Genomic DNA, 22771 nt, shown 5'->3' on the forward strand with positions numbered 1-22771 from the left:
AATCCCATAAACTGAGATCAGAACCGACGAGGGGTCACCACAAACATGCATAGATACTTGGGACAACTCTCACAGTGGAACCCCGTAACGCTTCCCGAATCTTCTGCACCCCTGGGCCAAATCACTGAGCTGCACATGCAGAGTTGGGGCAGAACCAGCACTTGAGCCCAAAGAATCTTATCCAGTTTTCCTGGTCAACATTCTGAGTCCACGATTTTGTTGTCTTTATTCGGCACCATCAGACGGCGACTCCTCCACAAACACAGTGAGGACATGCATAACTCGAAGCAGAGGTTTGTGGACAGCAGCGACTTGGATTCCCTCCACTGTTTGTGAAAGAGCACTCCACTTTGTTCCCTGGCTGTCAGGAGCTCCGGCATTTACACCGAGGAGAGTAATTATTTTTCCATCTTAAGGGCGACACAAAGAGGAAAAAGCCCCCTCCAGCACTCCCCCATTCCTCTCCCTATGTTTGCCACTTTGTCTTATCTGTCCGCACCATCTATTATCCCTCCTCACTTTCAGGCTTCCTCATTCTTTCCTCCGCCTGCTGCCGCTGAGCCGTGTGTGCAGAGGACACTGCAGCGCCGTTGCATCAGCTGAGAATAATGATCCAGTAGGGGTCACACATCTGGACCGGTCTGGGTCAGCGTGGTCTCGTGTAAATCATCCGGTCACCCGACACGTGAAGCCATACAAAAGCTGAACCGAAAAATGCGATGACTCTGCATTTTATGATGCTGAGTGTTGAGTAAATGGGTATCTGAAGAGACACTGATGCAGAGGAGAGACCAGGATTCTAGGGGCTGAGATGGGCTCAGGTGACGGAGACTGACTTGATGTGACCAGATGGATCTGTTTATTTAATAAGGGTATTTTGGTCGAACACACTTCTGCATGTCTATCAGGAACTAACGGTAATACAGTAAGCAAGAGAAGTACTTCACTAGACCCAGACGCGCTGCAATCCAGGGCCAATAGAACAAGAGTCTGGTATCATTTCAACCTCTGCAAAATGTGGACTTGGCTCTGAGTGTGCGGTGTGTGTGTGTGTGTGCAATGGTTATCTAAAACAGTCTCCCAGGAATAAATATAGCAATTTGATGAATAGTATATTTAGTAGATCTGACTACGTCCCTGTGTTTTCTTTGGATCTGTGTGTGTGTGTGTGTGTGTGTGGCCTTGGACAGCCTTCACACTGGAGATTCAACAAATTATATAATCGATGTAAATGCAGGCTCTGGAGGCCGTAAGAATCATGTAACGTCGAGTATGAAACCGTACTCATCTGATACTCATCTCTCCTACAAATTTGGCTGCCGCCATGTTTGTTTAGCTGGTACGGCGAAGTTGCTGGTAAAACCAGGTGCGATTGACTGGAGATTTTATAGGATTCAATGAAATTAAAGTTCAGCCTTCCAGAGCAGCAAGGTGTCGCCCGGATTAGAAGAAAAAATGGAACCCAACTGCCTCTCTAGAACTCACCACAGACTCTAGTTCTGAACCTTTTCATTGGATTAGAATTGAAAGTCGATCGTTTTATACCTCATGCTACCAGAAGGAGGCGCTGACTGTCATTTACCTTCTTCCTTTAACGGGGTGACACAGAGCTGTAGACTACTCCAGCTACTCTCCAGCTCCACAATAGACAATCTCAAGTCTTAAATAATCTCAATATGTTTTGGGACTGAGGGAGGAAACCAGAGTGCACAAAGGGAAGCCACACCAGCACAGGAACAGCAGACTGCTGCCTCACACCCAACTCAAGCTCTTGCGGTGACTAGACGATAGGGACGATTCAGATTCCATGCTTTGTTTACATATCAACCATTTTGGACAGATTTACATACAGAACAGATGAGTTTATTCATTCTGTTCCGCAGCCTTTATGAACATATGAATAGCTTCATCTTGGTGAGAGGATTAACGCTGACTCATCTTTAAGTTTGGCGTCTCCATCTCATGTGACCCAGACAATCTTCAAATATAGATGAGTGTGATGTTACGGTATGGATTACTGGCCGCCTCCATGTTGTGCTTCATTCTAAACATGCTAACAGTCTTTACATGTGAGGCAGTGTCACGTTTTATCCTGAATGAGTTCATGAATGATCGATGCGGGGATACAAGGTGGAGCTCATCACATGCTGGGGAAGATCACTAGAGTCACTGTGGAAGCAAAGAATTGACTCAGTTTCGTTTAAACCCAACAACGCTCCCACGGGCACTAAAGTTCACAATTCTTACTGACCTGCACAAGGCAAATCTAACATTTTGTTATTGGAAGGTGAAATAGTCTGATCAGAACTGGAGGTGGAAGGAAGCTGCTTCAGGGGAGAAAGGTATAAGGCACCAACAGAAGCCACCTACTTCTCTGCAGCAGAGTATTTTTGTAGATCGACGGGGAGAAGAGCAGCGGCGCTGTCATTCCTGAGCAGATTGTAAATCACACAAATCCCTCTTTCTACTGAGTCTGACCTCGCTGCTGCACTCTGGAGACAGGAACATGTGGAGGGCTGGAGGAATCTTCTGGGTCCATTTGGGGAACGGTCCCTGCCTGTCCGTCCAACACGTGTCGCGACCAAGAGCCCTGACAACAAAGCATTCAAGCCTCCGCAGGGAAGTTTTATTTGAAGTCACATGGACAGTGAGATTTTGTCGATGAACTTGGCCATCTTTATGTCCCGTTTGGAAAGGCCTCCGCAGTCGTGTGTCGTCAGCGTGATCTGGACCTGCCAGGGAGCGAGCAGGCGGTAAGTGACATAAAAATGAAAGGAAATAAACAAAGCTTTCGCAATACTTTGTGTAACAATTAGTAACAATTTGAAAATGCATTTGGTCACATTGCAGTTCAAAGACTTTTTCTTTCATCATCATTTTGAAAGCCTGAAATGAAACAATATTCTAAAAAAATGCTCCAAAGTATATGTAGCAGAAAATGAATTACAATATTCATTTCAGATAATTGTGTTTGAGTCTCATTTTTATATCCAATATTCCTTATAAACATTTATCTGATACATTTGTAGGAATTTAATTAAGCGCAGGGACCCAAGATTATTGATTTTTTTATACCAGTTTTTGTCCTTCATAAATGTTTATATTTTCCTCTTTATTATTATACTTTATTTTAATTTCCTCTTACTTCACTATGTAGCGGCTAATATTTGAAATCTGTTACATTTGTTAAAACAACATTTATTATTTAAAATTAAGTTTTGTAAATATGTAGAAATATTTTGTTTCATTCTTGTCAACAACTATATAGGTCTACGTATTCTAATTTTCCCATCATGAAACTTTTTTTTCACATTACTACAGTGGCATAATATTACAGCAATATGTCATTTAACAATTTACTTTACAGTAATACTAATATTATTGTTTAAATTATTGCTATAACTAGCAACATTATTTTAGGTTCACACCATGGTTTAATTGATTATTTTCAAATCATAATTCTAACACACTCTTACTTATAAAGTGTACTTTTTATTATTATTATCATTCCTCTGATCTGTTCCGTTTTCTTGATTCAACCCTTCATAAGTAGCACTGTAGTTCTAAAGTGTCAGGCGTCGATTCCCAGAGCTGGTGATGATGATGTGGAGCTGCTCCGGAGGCGCAACAATCATGAGGCAGAAGAACGTTGCCCAAATATTCCCATGCAGCATCTGTGGACGGGACCGTGCCGTGTGTCTGTGGAAAGTGCTGCGGGGGCCCGGAGACCTGCGGCCCCGCTGCTACAGCCACTTTAATAAAGAGTGGATTAGGAGCAGCATTCCTCCCAGAGACGCTCGCTCCGCCACACAGTAATTCAGTGGCTACACTTTAATGCCCGGAGATTTTCGGGGCCTGCGCTCGTCGAATCAGCCACCACTTTGGTTCATGTCGGGGAGACATTGTCAGATTTTCACAAGAGAAACGACGGGATTAGCATGAGGAGCTACTGGGACTCAGCAGAAGGTTTGTAAACGTGACATGATCGCAGTTGATCCGTGCCGCACTGATCCTGAGCGTGTCATTTGCTATAAACCATCTGTAGCGGTGCGAAAGTCCAGGAGTGGCGTTCAAACACAGCTCTCTCTTGCACCGCGACGGTGAGAACCCGGAGACGTTCTGACCTTGTTGTAGACGTTGAACCATTCAGGGTGGTGGTTCATCTTCTCCGCCTGCAGAGCCACTCGAGACATGAAGCCGAAGGCCTGGACAAGAACACAAACTTTTACTATTCTACAACCTAGTTCTGAGGACATTAGCTGCCACAACTGTGTTACGTTACTTCACTTAAACTGCTGACCAAGGAAGGACATCATTTTCCAGTTAATTCAAATCAAATCTGAAGCCAGTTGAGAAGGCAGCCCAACAATATATGAATTTATGGATCACCCTATACCAGTGACCTCCTCTGTGTGTCTCCCGCCCAACAGGCGGATATTGAGACAGGGCGTCCCAATGTCCGTGAGACAACCCACCAATGACATCTCATCCATGACGTGTCGACCCATTTAATCCGAGTGTCTGAGATCAGGATAACAGGAGAATCTGTGAACGTCGATCAAAGCAATTGAAATTACCGTAGAGAAAAACTCTTTTCATGGGAACCACTATGATGGCGCTATGGTTAGGGCACTATCCTGGCACTGATGATCAGAAATTTAGGGTGTCCCGCCAAAGAAAGGAGGCGACCAATAGCTCATATTCTCACCCCAGGAAAGACATCTCAAAAGTTGCTGGAACAGACACCATCCTCTGAAGGTCCTCTTCACGCTCAAGTCTCAAACTCAAATTAAAAAGGGCAGATGGGGGAAGGCTCAAGCTATGGCATGGCACTTGTTATGGCTCGGATCTTACAGCATACATAGGATCTCACTCTGAAGATCACACACCAGGTACTTCATATAGCAAGTGGCGTTGCTAACACTGTAACAATGAGAAGTTGCGATCGTCACTCCCAACCACCCTTGAACCATTCGATCCAAGAGGCAGCCTAGTGTGACGTCGACCCCTTCAGCAAGTCAACATGACCTGCAAGGGTTCGTCCTTCGACAGGCAAGTCGAGCAAGTCGGGATTATAAACGTCAGGAAGACTCTTGGAAATAGATGAGGAGTGTGCTTATAGCCGACCACGCAGTTTGTGAGTCGACGGTGTGGAAACTGAAGGCAGCATTTATCCTGAAACATTGACATTTTCAGACTGATTCTGAGTTGTGTTTGAAATTTTGGCGTGACTGAGTTAGACTCCCCCACCGCCGAGGAATAAGTGAGACAAGAAAATGAATTACTGAATTAGTACCATCAAATGTATAGATATCGATGCCTCGTCGGCAGAGATCATAGAAGGCCACAAGACAGTCTCCTGTGAGCTGCTGCTCCTTCAGCCACACCTGTGTCACAGCGACTACACAGCAAGCTAAAAGCGGCCGGTCCCTTGGACAGATGATGCATGTGTGCACCTGTGACTCAAGGCACCTCAGTCGTACCTCGGACTACACACCTGTCATGAGTCAATTTTGTCAAGAAAACCATCGATTTCAAGCCTTTCCAGTCTGTGGCTGGAGACTGCCGTCGGAGCGGCGGCTCAGCGGCTCGGCGGGTGTGAGGCGGTTTGAATCCCTCCATATGTTCCTCCACCACCCTCAGAAACATGCACGCTCTTCATATTTCCTGTCTCTCGCCAATCACCCTCCGCCCAGCCGTGATTACGTTTATTCTAATTACCTCCACGGAGGAGAGTGAAATCCCTCGTCATGGCCACTTTGAAGAGAGGTCTGGTAATTCGGGGCAATTTCCCGCTGCAATCTCAATTAAGCTCCTAAATACTTCCTCCTCGGATAATTAAATCAACTGAAAGGCCATTGTTTAGGGGCCGGAGCCGCGGCCCGCTGCACCACCTGACGTGAGCAGACAGTGTAGCTCTCACACAGCGTCCAATCTCTCGCCCGGGCCTGTAACACGATCGCGGGCCGCGATCAAATTGGTGATCAAGAAAAACCGCCTCCTGATCAATTTAAGTAATTGGCATATTCCTGCAACTTGACCTCGCTGGCACCAATTTGGAGTCAGAGGCGCTCTGGGTTTTCTCAGCTCCCATTGGCCCTAATGGAGATGTCAGGTCAGGTGTTGTCCAAACATGTCCCCCCTCTCCGCGAGTCTGTCGGGATAATGGGAGCTGCGGGGACTTTGAGTGACAGCTAAGAGGATTGAGTGTGAATGCTAACGCTTCCTGAACATGGCTTCCTAACCTGCCGCTCGGAAAACCAATGACTGGGCAGGAAAATTCATGATTGATCTCAAGCTACACACCAACCGATGGTGGCGAAGGTGGAGAACCAGCTCAGCTCCATAGGGAAACCAATCGGCAGCCTTGAGTTCCACACAGCCAGGTTTACTGAAGCTAGAGGCACAAAAACTACCATTCCACCAGCCACAACACACGTAAATGCAGTATCGCCCCCTCACGTTCTCACCATCAGTGAGACCACACCATCATAACCACCGGTTACGATCGAGGAAACAAGTAAGAGGTCCCCTCTCAAACGCAGAAGCGACAGACACAAGGTCCTTCTGGTGGCGGTTCATGGGTACTGCATTGCATTCATGGCCATTACACCCAGACGGGCATATTACAAAGGCAAAATTGTTATTTCCAAGGCCGGGGCTCTGGTGCATGAATGCCACTTAGATGATTACAGAAAAATTAATGCAAACAACACACATGAATCACAGTTTACGAATTATGAATTATTATTATACCAAGAATTTACCTTAATTTCCAGACTATAGGGGGCAACGATGCAGCTTATACATGGATTTTTAGAGAGCTTTATATTAGCCTTTTTTTCTAAACTAGAAGTGATGTCCTCATGCATTTTTAAGCCAGTACACAAAGGTCACTGACCTTTCTATGGCGTCGCCTGCACCTATGTGTGCATCTATTTTCTTCTTCAATGTAGTGGGTGTGGCTTATATTCAGGTGCGCACAGCAGTCTAAAAGTTACGGTACTAAAACTACAACCACCTTACTGGACCTTGTTTAGGAACACCAAGGTGCCCACCAAGCCTAACCTTAAGCCCCTCCTCTTCTGCGACATGGAAGCGGCTTCAGCCTCCAAATGTCAGAGCTCACTACTTTACTGCTCTCACACGTATTCCCCTCTCAAGGCACCCCATTTATTAAATTAAAACGCCTACTCCGTGCCGCACTTTACAGTAATATAGAATAACAGAAATTGAAAAGGCCATAACTCAGTGCTAAGAGTGCGGCGTGTGATGTCATAGAGCGAGAATCATGAATTATGCGTCTTTCCACTTCCACTCTGAAACATACGCCGGTACGACGACACTTGGTTGGTTGAATAAACAGCAAATAATTGAATTTATGGCAAACGTCACCACAAAAAAGCTCAGAGTCCAGACTACTCCTCGTACATTATCATCTAAATTAGTCCAAATTGTTGTTTACCAGCTCAAAAAACAACGTTGTGAATACTGATGCTGGGTTGTTCCTGCGACCTGCCAACAGAAGCTGTGAGATCAGAGCTGGTCACTTTTCAAAATGAAACAAAAGTGCCCATTCAGTGTGGTGTTTTACAACTCCACTTATTTCTAAGGGTGTTCCTGCGCCTGCCGAAAAAAAATACAAAAGTCGGATGAGAAGTTGCATTTTTATTTCCTGTCCTGGCAACCGGCTTTGATAAAATGTATTTGCGAGTAAAGTCTGACATTTCTGTTTTAATAAAATATTAATTTCAGAGTGAAAGCGCCTCAGTGTTTCCAGGTGGAGCGTCACGTCTGTCGAGTTTTCGGGACGGGCAGCGAGAAAAGTGTCGACGGGTCATGGGCAGCAATAAAACATCCCTATATTTGTCATTGCCAGAAATGCACACAAATATTGGTCATAAATGGAGACCACTACATGAAATATTTGGAATTATTAGCAAAAATATATCAGGATCTGCCAACAAATGTTTACTTGGGTAGTGGACTCAGCATCAATGCAAGCACTGATGTGGAGCGGTTTCAGGATGGTAAAACATTCCCACCGTAGAAATGGAGAAATAATAATTTAAAAAAAAACTGTGATCACCATCCTGGTCAATGCCTCTTTGGAGAGACTTTTTGACATATTTGCTTCACTCTTGTCACAGCCTTGATTGTAAATAGGTCCACCTACTGGTCCACGGTGGACCCACAAAGGACAAACAGCTGCAACTGTGTCACACGTAAAGCAACCATAGGATGATACAATTTGGAAGGTAGGTGGTCTCTTTTATCCCTCCTGGATGATTCTAGCCCCACACCAAACCTTTACACTGACCCATATCATTTAACCAGAAACCATAGTTTATCATGACCAAGAATTTCCTACCTTCATCTGACCCAGTTGCAACCTATCCTCAGTCCCATGGCGTAAATATGTTGACGTTGCAATCATGGAGTGCAACACAGGAAGTACAAAGTTACTCATTCAACGCAGAAGGCTGCGTTTGGCGTCAGTATAGGAAGCAAAAGTCCACTTTCCCAACGTCAGTATATTACGCCATGGGGGTGAGGGTGGTTTCCACTGAGTTGTTCAACTTTCGGGCCTGACAAGCGGCAAGTGGGGTTGGTGCACTCATCGAATGAGAAAGTTGACTAAAATAAATCAGCTTCAAGTCAACGACTTTATGATCCGAAATTTGGAGGCAGATATTGTCACCCGTCTGAAAGCTTTATGCTCCCAAAGAGGCCTCTCTGCAAAGCAGCCACAGAGCAAAACACAATCTGGAAAAGAGCGGAATGTGAAACACAAGACGACACGTTGGACCCGACAGCAACTTGAAGCCTGAGAACAGACCGGAGTCTCATGGAGACAAAAATGAGGAGAGAAAACGCAGTAATCTCCTGCTACAAGTGAATTGGAATTGAATGTCCAACAAGTGAGACGTCCTGAAAGGGTCTGAGAAACAGTGGCCTCCACAGCCCCTCTCTCACAGGTGGTGGTCCCTCGGGGGCAGTAAGCGGAGCAGGGGGACACAATACAGGCGAAGTGGATGTGCTACGCCTGTCTGAGGTCGTCTCCTCGCCCTCCACTTGGCCCGAGCTAGAACACAAACCCAAACATATGAGGCGTAATGTCAACAGAGGTCAAGGACCCGCCGTCTCAGAGCGCTTCGCTGAAGCATTGTCCGGCTGCCGTCCATCCACTCTGCCTCTGCTCTGCCCGGCAGCCTGGAGCTGTCAGACTCCCATAATTGGACGTGACATTAAACAGACCCGCGTCTCAAATAATCAGAAACACCCGACGGCAGACCCCCGCGGTGCCTCCTCATCCCCCCACACTGCCGCTTTTGAGGAGCCATTTTGCCGCTATTACGCCATGATTGTCATACAACGCTGGATGAGACAATTTGGAGCGCAGTGGTGTTCTCTCCCCGGTTGCGGCTGAGGGCTGGAATACTGGACTCAGTTTCAAACACATGTCTGTTATTTACAGATCAGTTTTCCACCGCCGCGCGGTCCAGAGGCTTAGGAACGCCTGCTCCGCCTTGCCAGGACTAAGTGCATGCAGATTGTGCCTGCTCTTGCCTCTGACAGAAACACAAGCGGCGATGCTCAGACACACACACACACACACTCTCCTCCATTACACACCACCCGGACAGCTGGATCACTTCACCACCAGACCAATCATCACCCACGTCAGCGGCTGCACCCTCCAAACACTTCCCTGCTTGACAGTTGGAGGCAGGAATTGACAAGCAAAGATGATGATGATGATGACCGCACCTCAACGTCTCACTTCTCATCTGCACTGCCCAAATGATAACTTTCACACACTGATGAGGGCAAATTGACTGTTCACCTGATCAATGAAAGCCAGAGCTGGAGTAGGAGCTCAGGACAGAAGGGCGTGTGACTGTGCTTGATCCAGCAGACAAACTTCTGCAGCTCAAAATTCAAGTCCAGGTTCATTCTGATTCAACCCACATTTAAACTTGCACTAAGCTTAAGTAGTAATTTACCTTTTTCCACTCGATCAGTAGCTCAACATGATAATGCATCTGTCGTATGGTTCTCTACAGGTTTCTGCCATGAACTACAAGTTCCTTGATGCCTACACCAGGGTTTTCAGGACACCAAGATAGCAAAGTGGATATCGATATTTGACAGTCAATTCCACTTCCTACCCCGCAGTGATAGAAAATTACCAACAATAAAAAGGCAGACAAATAATTTGTTGCTCTTGCAAATAAATGCTAAATAACCTCCAAGATCATCAATATCGATCATATTTTAGTTGTTTTCCAAACAGTTGGTGCTAACTATGAAGGCTGAGTTGCAGGTTGACTTCTCTCTGCATCTTTAATAGAAGAAAACAACTTGAACCAAGCGCTAAAAACCGCCAGCTGTGGGTAGTGGCTAACAAAGCCACCTGTATTCATTGAGCAGCAAGCTAAACACAGTGGACTAGCCACCGCTAACAGCAACACAGCCAACATCAGTGCAGCCACCAGCCAGACTGACATCAGTAATGTCTACAGTGATATCAGACTGACAGGTCACACACACTGCAGCACCAGCACCTGAGCTATTGAGTGTCAAATCTGAGCCAATAAGCACTAAATATGGGCGCGGCATTTGAGTATAGACAGTCTTAACGTGAGTGAAAACCTCGCACAATACTGCTGTCGACTTGAACATATCGATCTTAAATTTCCTCCCCACCGTGATCAATGGCAGAAACCTTGGGAGAACCAGACTCACCACCACACCTTCCTATTGAAACAGTTGGCAACAGACTTGAGGAAGCTTGCCGTGTAAATCATGTTTTCATGTCGCGTGGTGCGGGGTCTCTGGGATTACCTCCCCGCTATTCAAAAAATGTCCCGGCTGTCAGGAGGAAGAGCCGCCTGTGCTGGCTACGCTCATTAAGTGACTAATATCCTGTGAAACAAGTTTCAACGCACGTCACTTGTTATTCGTGTGAAGAGTGTCGTGTCGGACTCAAGCAAACCCCTTATTAACGACCAGCCCGGGCTTAACGAGACACTGGGCTCGTCAAAAGACGTCAGGGCCGTCTTAGCTTACCCAACCACTGATAGCCAGATTATATCACCACCTCCGCCCGCTCGCTCGCTCGCCCGCCCGCCACACCTCGCCGCTTCCCTGCAGCCCTTTCCACCAGACGACATAAAACCTTCTGTTCCCAGGGAAAGTTCCATTTTGGAAACAGAGGAGGGAACTGAACACCGGCGAGCTGCTGACTAGCTTCTCGCCCACTCGGGTGCTCGGTGGCGTCTTCAGACCAAAGGAAGACGGTCAACTGCCGCCATCATCACATCGATGTTGGAGATCACTTCCATTCAAAATGACCAGCTTGGCTTTTTCAACAGCATTTTTCATTTCCAAGTTTAGAAGGCTTTTGTTTAATAATTTCTTATTTAAATGAACGCACTCTGGTTTCCTCCCACACTCCCAAAATACAGTCGATGAAACTGAATTACCTGCAGGTGAGTGAGTCAGTCTCGCTGCACCTTGTGACTGGAAGGCGACCTGTCCAGGGTGTCCTCTAGCAGAGCACCAAAGCACATGTCAGGGCCTCAAACCCCCCACCACTGTGTGACAGGAATGAAGTGCAAAAACAAAGAACCTCCACCACTTTTTTCTGTTTTCATTGAATGAAAAAAACGGTATACTGACAGGAGGAAGTTCAATCTACTGTGCCAGCTGCTGCATGGGGGACACACTAGACAGCTACCGTTGGACACAATAACAGATTAGGCTTGTTTTAATTATTGTTTCACTGCTATTTTTATCCAATTTTAACTCAGTTTTAGTCATTCAAATCACCAAATTAAAATTTACCACATAATGAAACTTGAGATTATATTATTACTACAACACAACGTTCAAATAATAATAATAACAACAATAAAACTAATAATAACAGTAGTAGTAGTTCCTCTCTTATAAAATCACGCTCAAAAACTAATTTACGAAACAATACAGATAGAATAGCATATAGTAAATTCAGCAGTTATGAACACTTCAAAGTCAAAGCAACAAATGTATGTATTTATTGACAGCTGTTATTGTTAGATTTCATTTTGAACAAAACAACAATTTTTATGATTTCCTTTTAAAGGTGACAATGATAATAATAATAATAATAATAATAATAATAATAATAATAATAATAATAATAATAATAATAATAATAATAATAATAATAATAATAATACAAACAGACGAATCATCAGGTGTCGTCCCTAAAACATGTATAAAATGCATAGGGAAAAAAGTACTAATAAAAAAGTAACATCTTTGCATCAGCTTCAGAAGCAGCAATGAAAAAAGCGGTCGTCCCTGGATCAACCGATCCGCACCTACTTCTGAGTGGAGGCCATAACGAGAAGCCGAGAAGGAGCGTCGACTGAAGAGGATTTAGCGGTGGGAGCCGTCTGAACACGGTTGTGTTCGTCCTAACTCACCGCAGCTCTTCTGACTTCATACCATTATTCATCATAAGTTGAAAATTCTAATTTAAAAAACCCTACTCTTTTCTGCTCTTTATAATTATAACCTACTTTAAAAATAAAGTCCATTTCATTTGTTTTCATTGAAAAACAATTTTCATTTGTTATGTATATATATATATATATATATATATATATATATATATATATATATATATATATATATATATATATATATATATATATATATATATATATATATATATATATAAATTATCTGGATAACAACGAAGATTATTTAGATGCTGCTTGAATTACTTAATTTTAGATTTAGTATGATCATTCCATGCGATTTAATTTGATAAAACATTTACGTATAACGCATGACTCATTATTTCAATACATTTTTAATAATACTTAACGTGTTCATTGAAATTACGCATTAAACTGCAAAATGCAATTAACAGGCACTTCAATACATGTGTTGTGTTCAATGTTTCTGACGTAAATATGAAATAAAACTAAGTCATTGGGCGCTTCAGCGCAGGTTCCATCGCTGGACCTCAAACACACAATGGACCTTCACTCAATTCAAGAGTTGTACACGAAGACTTACGTCACAAATGCACAGTGTTAGAGACGCGCACGGACAGATGTTTCCACCAGTGAGTGCAGCGAGTCGCGGACCAACATCAGACCCCGGGTTTCACTGCTCGAACCCCATCAGACGCCAGAGAGATGACGCTCGCGGGTCTCAGTGCGTCCGCAAATAAATGACTGAAGTATCATAACACTTTCCACTGGCCCTCATCAGAGAAAAATAAACCCCAAAAAGCGCGTGCAGCTGTGTTTGAGCTCCACTCGCGCGGACCCGCCGTGGGCTCGGGTGCAGCTCTACCGCCACCTACAGGCCACCGGCCGTGATCCCCGGTCTCCTGCAGACAAGTGGCGCGGGAGCATCAGCCAACATGTCGCTCTCCATCTGCAGCTCCAGAAACGAGAGGCACTGTGCGACACACACATGAGAACACAAAAAGATTCCGCAGGACAAAAGCGATCATGATGGGCTTGTTAGTGGTTTGTGAGCCAGATGAAACATTTTAACCAATTTGATTGTTTGTGAAAGAAATCATTCTGATCAAAAGGCCAATTGCTGCCAACTGGCGAGCTGGCGTGTGTCAGACTAACGCGGGCTGACAGGCCGGGGTAAGAGCAGCAGCAGAGGGGGAGGTCAGCGTGCGCCACTCCACTTCAAACACCGCGCAAGTGTAAAAACAGACTATTTTAGGGGCTAAAACAACTTGCAACGGGATTAGAGGAAGTCCGCTAAGTGGCCTTGAGATGCTGCAGTGGGGCTTGGACGCTGCCCCAAAACGACACGTGTTTTTCTGTTTCCTCAACCTCCAGCAGAGGCACACGTCCCGTGATCTCACACTTGTGGGGGAGTGGGAACTGGATTTTGCTGAGGGTGCAACTTTACCTGGCCGTACGAAGGGCAAAAACATTACATTACATTTCCCTGCGAGCTGCAGTCAGAGCCAGGAGGCCAGGCAAAGCTGCTACAGTCAAACCTACTGTTTTCGGCAGAAACCAAAAAAAACAATAGAAGGTAATAGGACAGTAGACCAGACAGGAAGTGGAGCGAGAAGATACTGAGGCTGACTAGATACCGCTCCACAGGAAAGTCCGAGCTATTGTTTACAAGAGGCGTGGGACACCCTGGAAAGGCTCCTAGGTCACAAGGGAACAAGTGGAAACAAAAAGCTATTTCTAGACACAAGTATGGACATTCTATAGTGTGGCCCCGGGGACACATGCCTGTTCTTCAGCACCCATCAGGAGGTCAAAACAAAATGACAAAAGAAGGCTTTATATCTTATATTTACATGTTTTTTCATGTTTTCGTGGTTATATCCAATATCCTATTTTCTCCTTGCTTTGTATTATGAAAGCAATAAAATGCCAGTTAGAAATCGTAACTCCTTCATCTGAACTGTCTTTTGTTTGGCGTCATGGCCCCTCACAACAATCACAGTAGATCATGTGGCCCCTCAAGAGATCTAATTGCTCCCCCCTGATCTAGACCTTTTATTTAAATCATGGGAGGAAATTGGAGTGTTCAGAGAAAAAGACAAAGTCACGAAGCAATCGCCCAGGATCGGACCCTTCTCCGTCTGAACGGGCAATGAAGTACTGTTTTTCTCTGCTGTGTAGTTGCTGACGAGACTCTGCACCGCCATCTCGTGGCCACACTAAGAACAATCACCTATCACCACGTGAATGCATCGCCAGAGATGTCTGCAGATGGCGCTGCATTTGTCACTCACAACACAAAACTAGTTGATGGTAAAATGAGTGGCAGTATTTCACTTAAATATCTATTATAGTTACAACATTTGTCACCTTTGATTCTACTTCACAGCCGCAGCAGAGTCCCGGGTCCGCCCCGGCACCTCCTCCCAGCTGGACTTGCCTGCAGTGGAGACCTTCTGCGGTCAGTAACAGACCGAGTCGAAGCCCTTCCTGCTACACCTGCATCTCATCAGATGAGTTTATATGTTTCCGATGGTTAAGTGTTTGGAACAGTGATCCACATCAAACCCCCCACCGAAGACCACAGCAAAAACACAGGCAGACAGATTTGAAGAAACAAACGTCTCCAGAGATTCTCTGGGCGGTCTGGGTTAAATCCAGGCCCAGGCGGACGCAGCACTCCCGGCTAACCTGCGCCACGTTTTAATCCTATTGTTGGTTAAAGGGGACAGACGAGTGAGCACTTTTATAAAAGCTCATTGAGAAATTTGGGTCTTAGAAATAAGCGAGGCTAAAGACGCAGAGATTATGAGATCAGACAGTTGAGTCGTGTGGATTTGATGAGTTTGACGCATCAAGACGAGGCAGAATTGCTCGATTAGCCAGCGCAAGATAAACAGAACGCTGCGAGTTATGTAAACGAAACTAACAAGGATGTCAAGAATCTTTGGTAGAATCCATCAAGTGAGATTATGGCAGAGATTAATCTGTTGGCATGGCGGCACATTTGAACTGATTTAATCCCAGGTGGATCCATGGAGTCTGCAGGCATGTTTGACAAGTGTCTGGACACACTGGGAAGTCCCGCAAGCCTCATGAATAAACAGTTATTAAATGACAAACAACATCAGAACTTCTCTTCGTCCGTCTTACTCCAGCTCATTTGAGAGACACCAGGAAGATCCCACCCAAGAAAACCACAGTAATTTATCATTATGACCACCTGTCTGTTTCCTTTTTGTTTTGGGTGCTGCCTGTCACAAGTCACCTGGGCTTATCCAAAGAATTCAGAGCTATACTGCATCCTTGTGCTGCAAAAAACAAGTACAGTGGTACCTCGGTTCTCGACCACAATCCATTCCAGACGGCCGTTCATTCGATTTTTCCCATTACAATGAATGGAAAAAGCAATAATGCGTTCCAAGCCTTAAAACAGGCTTTTGTAGGAGTGAATGTAGAGCGTCTGCTGCAGGTGGCTGTTCCTCTATGTGTGTGGCCGCTGCATGTGGGAGGGGTTGCCGAGTGAGTGACGTCTCTCCAGAAGGGAAGAGGTGCCCGGTGCGTGTCCAGCTCTGAATGTGCGCTTCTGTGCAGTTTGGCTGTGACAAAGTCATAAACCAAGTCAGGCTCTGTCCCAGACTGGCCTCATCCCTGTCCCAGCTCCAGCCCACAACAGGACATCAAACCCTGGAGTGAGCGCTCCAGCACCTCCCCTGTGACACTCTACCACGGTCCAGTGTGGAGACAGGAAAGGTTTTACACCTCAATATGAAGAAAAAACAGTCAGTAAATGGAGCTAACGGGACACGTCTGCATACAGAGGCTGCGTTATATACAATAACAGAGCGTCTCGTGATTTTTGTTTGAAATCAGAAGCAAAAAAATCTCAAAATTTTTGTTCGGATTCCAATTTGTTCAAAGTCCGGGACGTTCAAAAACCGAGGTACCACTGTATTCCCTCAATAACTGTAGTTCTTTCACTTCTGTCATGCATGAGAGACTCGGAGAAGCGTGAGGTTTATAAATGAGAAGTTGACAATGACGAGCTCACCTGATTGAAGGTTTTAAAATGAAGCTCTTTAAAGATGGCGTCTCGGTCCTCCACCTCCACCCAGCCTGTGGTCCTCAGCTCAGTCACATGTTGGTCTCGGTCCGCTGGAGAGAGCCAGTGGGAATCTGACGACTGTCGGCAAGAGAAAAAACTATTACTTTTCTGATTTGAGTACTTCTATTGAATAACTTCCTGTCCTGATTCCTGCTCCGAAGGAATTGTGGGTAAGAAGTAAGTACAAAATGTTATACTGTCACAACTATACATTACTTCGCGTGATGATTCAATCCAGACGCCTACTTTTTATGGTAATTTAGAGCCATAAATTGAGTTTTCTGTAGAGTTGTTGTAATTCTCTTCATGGCCGCAGGATGGCGATATGATAACGTGCCAAAACAAAGCGGGATCAAAACACTTTAAGATTTACATATACGAATTAGCCGTTCCATTACAACCAAAATATTGACCACAATTTTGGACATTGTTACCAAATACATTTGATTAATATCGGGGCGCGTTCATTACAAAATGCCGACTCGTAGCAGGCTAAAGTATGAAAATGCAACAAAATGGTCGCCATTAAACCAAGAACAACATTGCCGATAGATGCGGTTTGAACAAAGCCGCACTTGAATCTTAAAATATCTTGTTAAATCGTTTAACCTCCCGTGAAAACTGGAAATACCTAGTAATGCCGTTTATTATCACTAGGTCTGGCGTGAGAGTCCGCCGCCTACGTCATAGACGTGCGCGGGAGAAAACTCTACCACCTGCTCAGCAGACAGCAGAAGTCACACTGTGGGGATACATGTTTGCGAGTGTCTGTTTTTGTTAAGTGGTTCCACTCACCATTTTAGACGAGCCGCTCCTGCAGAGGTGAGGCAGGACGAGTTTGGTGAGACCGGAGGTGCTGGTCCTCAGGCTAAACATTAACCCAGACATGGTCCGCTCTCGCTGGTTCTGCGTCTCTACAGAACAGTTGTGTTGTGAAGGAGCTCGCCTCCACCTCCGCACAAAATAGCTGTTCTAGTCTCTGCCTGATTAAAATAAATCACCAACATATCTTCTTTCTCTTCAGGACCGCCAAAAGGGATGAGCTTGCAAATAGTGTGGTAGAAAATTCTCAAATGAGATGTGAAAATGTTGGGACTGTTCTTGTGCAGTGCGGTTCCATCCATTGCTTGTATTATGCATTTTCAGGGGACGGGGACAGGACAGAGGACCATTCACACTCACCACTTGTGTATGCTTTTTGTATTTTGGGGAAGAAACTAGAGTGCCAGCAGGACACCCATACAAGCACCGGAGGAGCAAATCTGTGTTTTTTTTTCATTTATTTATCAATCAAATAAAACATTTAAATTACTCAAACAATTTGCATCGATCCCAAAAGGTCCGCATCTGGCCTCAGTCCTGGTGCTCGTGCTCTTGGCCCGGGATCAGCCATCGAATGCTATCGGTGCGCAGAGCGGCGTACAGCGCAAAGCTGGTGATGAAGAGCACGGAGAAGACCAGCAGCCAGTCGACGCTCTTCACTGGGACGCTAGCGAGGGGTCCAGTGTGGTCAGCCTCAGTCACGTTCCTGTCCTGCCCAGCCTCCAACCCTGCACAAGAGGAGGCTTCAGCATCAATACTCAGCTTATTGGATGGAGTTTTCCACCTCCCCACCTGTCTGGTTGCAGATGAAGGACGTGAGCATCTCCAGAGTCCTGTCCGTGTGGTTGAAGCGAGCCATTGGTTTGGCTCCTTGAAACAGGAGAATATTCGGGACAGCGACGGTCCCAAATCTGGTTGACAGACTGCAGGAGTGACTGCACTTTAGTCACAGGTCTAATGGAAGATTAGAGGCTTTTCAAGCTGTTCACCTGCTGTGCTGGGAGGCATCCAGCGCCAGGAAATGCATGCTGGGAAAGACTCGGGGTAGGGCATTGAAGTGGGGAGCAAGACTGGCAGAGAACTGACACCACGTGGTGAAGAAGAGGACCACAGAACACTCGGTGCTGTTGGCATTCAGGAACTCCATCAGATCCTGTTACGGAATCAATAAATAACATGGGAGACAGAAGTAAAAAAAGTTCATCCAGTAAAGAAAAACACTCACCTGTGAGGCGTTGAGGACCTGCACAGTGAAGACATCTATTCCTGTGATATTTCTCTTATCGCAGTTGACCTTGAACGTCTTGGTGGTCTCTGTGTTGTTCAGCTCCTCTGACGCAGCATGGACCAGGTCGAGGGTGACCTGAGAGTCAGAACGGTCAGTCGTTCCCCTCCCCACTTCCTTGACAGCCTTGTCCCACTTCTCTCACTAACCTGGTGGGCTGATCCAGAATCAGACTCCTCAGTCGACGTGTCCTGGCCAGAACGGCACTGGTCGCTGCTCTCATCGCAGGGCGGTGAAAACCCTGCCGTCACGTCCTTCACATTTTTAGGGATCAGCGACTCGATGTCCGACGGGTTGAGGGGCGCTTCCGATCCCATCACAGCATCTGCAATCTCAGCTGTTTTGAACTGTCTTTTAGGTAGAGATTCCAGGTCGTCAGATTCAACAAATTTGGGAATGTTTTCCTGGTCGGACGCTGCATCCTCAGACAGCCACAGCTCCAGCGACTCTTCGTCTGAAACCAATTGTTCACAGGACAGCAGGCAAACTAGTAACTGCATCATGGAGATTGATACAAAGTATCTTAGTTTTCATATGGAAAACATCATTTGATCTGCTAAGTTATTACTGAGACTACAACCCGCGCCTTCTATTCTGACATTTTACTTAATGTTTCGCTTTTCATCTGTTCAAGATTGGATGAAATATTGACACTTTGCCTTTAATGTAATAGTTTTAATGTTTCCATATTTTTAGAAAAGCGCATCGCGTCAATAGACTATTCACTACAAGCCATTGTCATATGCAGTAGCACGATAAACGACTTTAGTGTGTTGTTGTCCATGTATGTCTCTACATGCTAAGCGTAGTTAGCCGTGGCTTACCTTGCGCTGTCGTTAACGAACACCTCAATAAATAAAGATAAACCATAAATAAGAGAACACGTGGCTTTGGAAAATTCAAAAACATCCTCGATATATTTCAAATTAACGTTTCATTCAGGCGTTAAGACTCTTATTACGACATGTTGAGCCCAAACGCGATGTCGTGATGTTTACGGAACGGATTCAGCGGACGAGTTTAAGTGTTGGACTTCCGCTTTCATCCCCGGAAGTAGGTCTTTTCTAACTATGAATGTGTTTTTGTCTTAAATACATCATGAAACATCCAACGACTTTATGATTTGGGAATGTTTCATATCGTAATCAAGATGTATTTGTTCATTTATTTTGCGAAGGCTTTGTTTCTTTGAAGGTTCATCATACATGGTTGGCTGCCGACCGACACTCATGTTGTTTCAAAACATTTTATATGAGACACAAATAGAGACAAGCTGACAGAATCAGATTCAACTTAGCTCCACATCACTATATTGAGCGTTCCACTGTCATGCACTTCATAGCAACACATTACTGTCAGGGTCATCTGACAATATGTGGATACATTTCTTTTTTCTTTTTTTCAATAAAAAAATGTTTTTTTCCTCTTGCAAGTATCATATGCTGTGTTACACTTGCATGCAAACGCTTCTGTACAGGTACATTTAATGAGTAAAAGACACAAAAGGCGGTCATGGATTTTACACTTGAAGCAGAGATGGCTCTCTGTGCTACAGATAGATAGTTCAAGGAATATGTCTTTAAGAAAAATACATTTAAATAAGTGAGTGCGATCACTCCTTCCACGCTACATTCCTTTTATGCTTCAAATGTGAGATGAGAAACAGAACATCCTGGGGTGAAGCACGTAGGACCACCATGTTACTACAGTCATAAATAACAATACATGTATGGTAAATAAAGTCTTTCCAGTCAGCGCGACCAGGATCTGGATGAAGCTTTTCAGTTTGGGTCCCTGTCCTGTGCCGTGTTTGGGGGAATTAAACACCCTTGATAATAAGGTAAATGTATTGGAAATGCTCGACAAGTTTAATCCAAGGCTGCTCTGTAATGTGAACCAAACACTTGGAAGCCACCGATTATCGGTGCTTGAAACTGAAATATTATAAAAAGAAAGATAGGATATGAACTACGAACACTATCAAATAGTTTGAATTATATTCTCCAATGTATTATTCTGATTCCATTCTAAATGGTTGCATCTATTGGTCACCGATTATATCGGCGTGTGACGTGTCCAGGTCGATGTGGTCTTGTAACTCGTCGACACTTCTGGAGTGTTGTTTTAAGTGCTGTTTTGATTTCAGTTGCTCAGAATGTGGTTTGAATAGTTTGTTGTCCTGACAGTCCCGGAGCCTCTGCAGGTGGCGACTCGATCATACGATGACTAGTCGTTGCAGCCCTGGCAGTTTAAGATGGAAAAACACCTTCGGTTTGAAAATGGATTCCTGATCATGTGTCTCATTTTTCTCTGCACTTTACATGGGACCAACATTAGAGGCGCTGCTGACTGCAGGGGACCAGGAAGGTCGGGAGGTTTCTGTGTAGGATTATGGCAGATGCATGACACAGCGCCGTCTAAATAAGAGTGTTAGAATGGCATGTCAACCCATGGTCAGGTCTAATTTCAGGGTGTGGCGACACAAACACCAACGTTAAAAACTGTCCGGGAGAAGGGTTACTCCGGGGGGATCTTCTCTTTGCAGGAGGGTTCACAGAGGACCTCTTTGTGAGTGATGGGGTACGGGAACGCCGCGCCGCTGCAAGTGCCGGCGAAGGACAGTTTGTTGAGCCGAGAAAGACCTTTGATGCTGCCCGGCGGTCTGCCCGGACTGACCTTGTACCCGGCCGCTCTGGTGGTACCCAGCGGCCTACCCGGGCTGGTCTTGAATCCCGCAGCTCTGGTGGTGCCCAGGGGTCGGCCCGTGCTGGTTCTGTACCCGGCTAGCTTGGTGGTGCCCAGCGGCCGCCCGCGTCGCCCCGACTTCCCCGTCGCTTTGCTCTTCTTCTTGCCGTCGTCGGTCGCCGACTCCGGGCCTTTAGCGGCCACCACTTTCCCCGGCAGGCTGCAGTCCAGGGCGAGAGGCTCCGGCCTCTGGCACAGCATGGACTTGTGGCTCGGGGGCGGGAGGGACATGGGCGCCAGAGTCATTTGGAGGGACGAGGGGTTCGGGGTGTAGAACTTGCTGGTTTGGGAGGCGCAGAGGTCAAAATGGGGCGCAGGGAGGTGGGCGTCCTCTGCCAGACACGAGGGGCGACTGTTGAGGCAGAAGTCGCTGGTGGACACTTGACGCATCATCTTCTGCAGGGAAGAGAACATCAGACGTCAGAACACCCTTTTTTACACCCCTCTGCCAGCCACCTCCCCACCTTTGGGTGGTCTATCCTAAAAAGAAGTGGTGATCAGTCATGACCCTCTGGGAAGCTCCTCACCTGAGGTGAGTTGAGAGGAGCAGGTGGGGCGACTCTGGTTCAGGAAGGTCTCGGATGACACCCAAATGAGCGGGTGCCCCCCCAACTCTCCCCCCCAGTAGCCGGGATTGACCCCAGTATTTCTCCTTAACCTCCGCCCTCGACCTGTCGGGTGTCACTCGCCAGTTCGGGCGTCACTAGTTTCAAGATCTAAGACGCCGAGGACACTGTCACTGTCTGGAGTAAATCTTCATTCACAAAAACACACACGCTCGCACAGAGACAACAGCTCCGCTGAGGACCAGCGGACCCCGACACAGCAAGGCTCCGCTAACAAAGGAGCACGCGACAGACGACCGTTTCTCGTGTAAAGACGGAGGAAGACGGGGATCCGCGCCAGACTGTACCTCGATTGTTCGTGGATCGCGGCACAGAAGGGGTTAAAAGACCGACTGATCTTTCATCCCTTGAAAAGCATCGCCTCGACCGTGGCCGCGCCTGCTGTCTCCGCTAACCGAGAGCCCGATCGTCGGATGCTTTCCAGACGAGTCTTTTCCATCAGAGAGCTCCGGAGGTTTGGATAAGAAACGCAGCCATTTTCCATTAAAAATTAATAAGCGGCGAGCGCGGTCTGAGCATGCGCAGAAGGTGCCGAGCCCTGTCTCACAGAATTACACGATCGTTTCATCGTAAACCTCCGGCGCCCCCAAAGTGAACGAAACGACACCTGGTTTCGCTCTTTATTTCAACATACATGACGTGATTGAATGAATCAGGGTTGAGTTCAAACCCGCCCGATCCTGATGAATAATAT

General features: G+C 45.9%; 3 protein-coding genes across 4 annotated transcripts; all 3 read right to left on the reverse strand.

The window, feature by feature from the left end:
• Nucleotides 1-356: 356 nt before the first annotated feature.
• LOC128748912 (pterin-4-alpha-carbinolamine dehydratase 2-like) lies at nucleotides 357-17545 on the reverse strand. 2 transcript variants are annotated; one of them, XM_053847986.1, is made up of 4 exons: nucleotides 17395-17545; nucleotides 16546-16677; nucleotides 4125-4205; nucleotides 357-2732 (listed from the first exon to the last, which is right to left on the reverse strand). In XM_053847986.1, exons 1-4 carry the CDS (start codon nucleotides 17485-17487, stop codon nucleotides 2637-2639), a joined length of 402 nt encoding a protein of 133 aa, XP_053703961.1. In that variant the 5' UTR covers nucleotides 17488-17545; the 3' UTR covers nucleotides 357-2636. The 2 variants fall into 2 exon arrangements, with proteins under 2 accessions (XP_053703961.1, XP_053703962.1); XM_053847987.1 differs by lacking the exon at nucleotides 17395-17545 and adding an exon at nucleotides 17231-17285.
• A 317-nt stretch (nucleotides 17546-17862) lies between these two features.
• txndc15 (thioredoxin domain containing 15) lies at nucleotides 17863-19733 on the reverse strand. The gene is made up of 6 exons (XM_053847984.1): nucleotides 19531-19733; nucleotides 18856-19160; nucleotides 18647-18784; nucleotides 18411-18574; nucleotides 18214-18344; nucleotides 17863-18149 (listed from the first exon to the last, which is right to left on the reverse strand). Exons 1-6 carry the CDS (start codon nucleotides 19613-19615, stop codon nucleotides 17953-17955), a joined length of 1020 nt encoding a protein of 339 aa, XP_053703959.1. The 5' UTR covers nucleotides 19616-19733; the 3' UTR covers nucleotides 17863-17952.
• Nucleotides 19734-19931: 198 nt separating this feature from the next.
• c17h5orf24 (chromosome 17 C5orf24 homolog) lies at nucleotides 19932-22546 on the reverse strand. Its single transcript, XM_053847985.1, has 2 exons — nucleotides 22365-22546; nucleotides 19932-21847 (listed from the first exon to the last, which is right to left on the reverse strand). Exon 2 carries the CDS (start codon nucleotides 21842-21844, stop codon nucleotides 21224-21226), a length of 621 nt encoding a protein of 206 aa, XP_053703960.1. The 5' UTR covers nucleotides 21845-21847; nucleotides 22365-22546; the 3' UTR covers nucleotides 19932-21223.
• Nucleotides 22547-22771: the final 225 nt, after the last annotated feature.

This window comes from Synchiropus splendidus, chromosome 17, assembly GCF_027744825.2.
Source record: "Synchiropus splendidus isolate RoL2022-P1 chromosome 17, RoL_Sspl_1.0, whole genome shotgun sequence".
Lineage (NCBI taxonomy): Eukaryota > Metazoa > Chordata > Actinopteri > Syngnathiformes > Callionymidae > Synchiropus > Synchiropus splendidus.

Bases quoted from the DNA above. Each gene is read 5' to 3' on its own strand.
- txndc15 (XM_053847984.1), bottom strand. From the start codon at position 19,615: ATGTTTTTGAATTTTCCAAAGCCACGTGTTCTCTTATTTATGGTTTAT. The intron at 19,161-19,530 runs GTAAGCCACGGC...AATTGGTTTCAG, and splicing joins TTCGTTAACGACAGCGCAAG to ACGAAGAGTCGCTGGAGCTG. The intron at 18,785-18,855 runs GTTAGTGAGAGA...TCTGACTCTCAG, and splicing joins ATTCTGGATCAGCCCACCAG to GTCACCCTCGACCTGGTCCA.
- c17h5orf24 (XM_053847985.1), bottom strand. From the start codon at position 21,844: ATGATGCGTCAAGTGTCCACCAGCGACTTCTGCCTCAACAGTCGCCCC.
- LOC128748912 (XM_053847986.1), bottom strand. From the start codon at position 17,487: ATGTCTGGGTTAATGTTTAGCCTGAGGACCAGCACCTCCGGTCTCACC. The intron at 16,678-17,394 runs GTGAGTGGAACC...TCTTGCCGACAG, and splicing joins GGAGCGGCTCGTCTAAAATG to TCGTCAGATTCCCACTGGCT. The intron at 2,733-4,124 runs GTCAGAACGTCT...GCTCCCTGGCAG, and splicing joins GGTTCAACGTCTACAACAAG to GTCCAGATCACGCTGACGAC.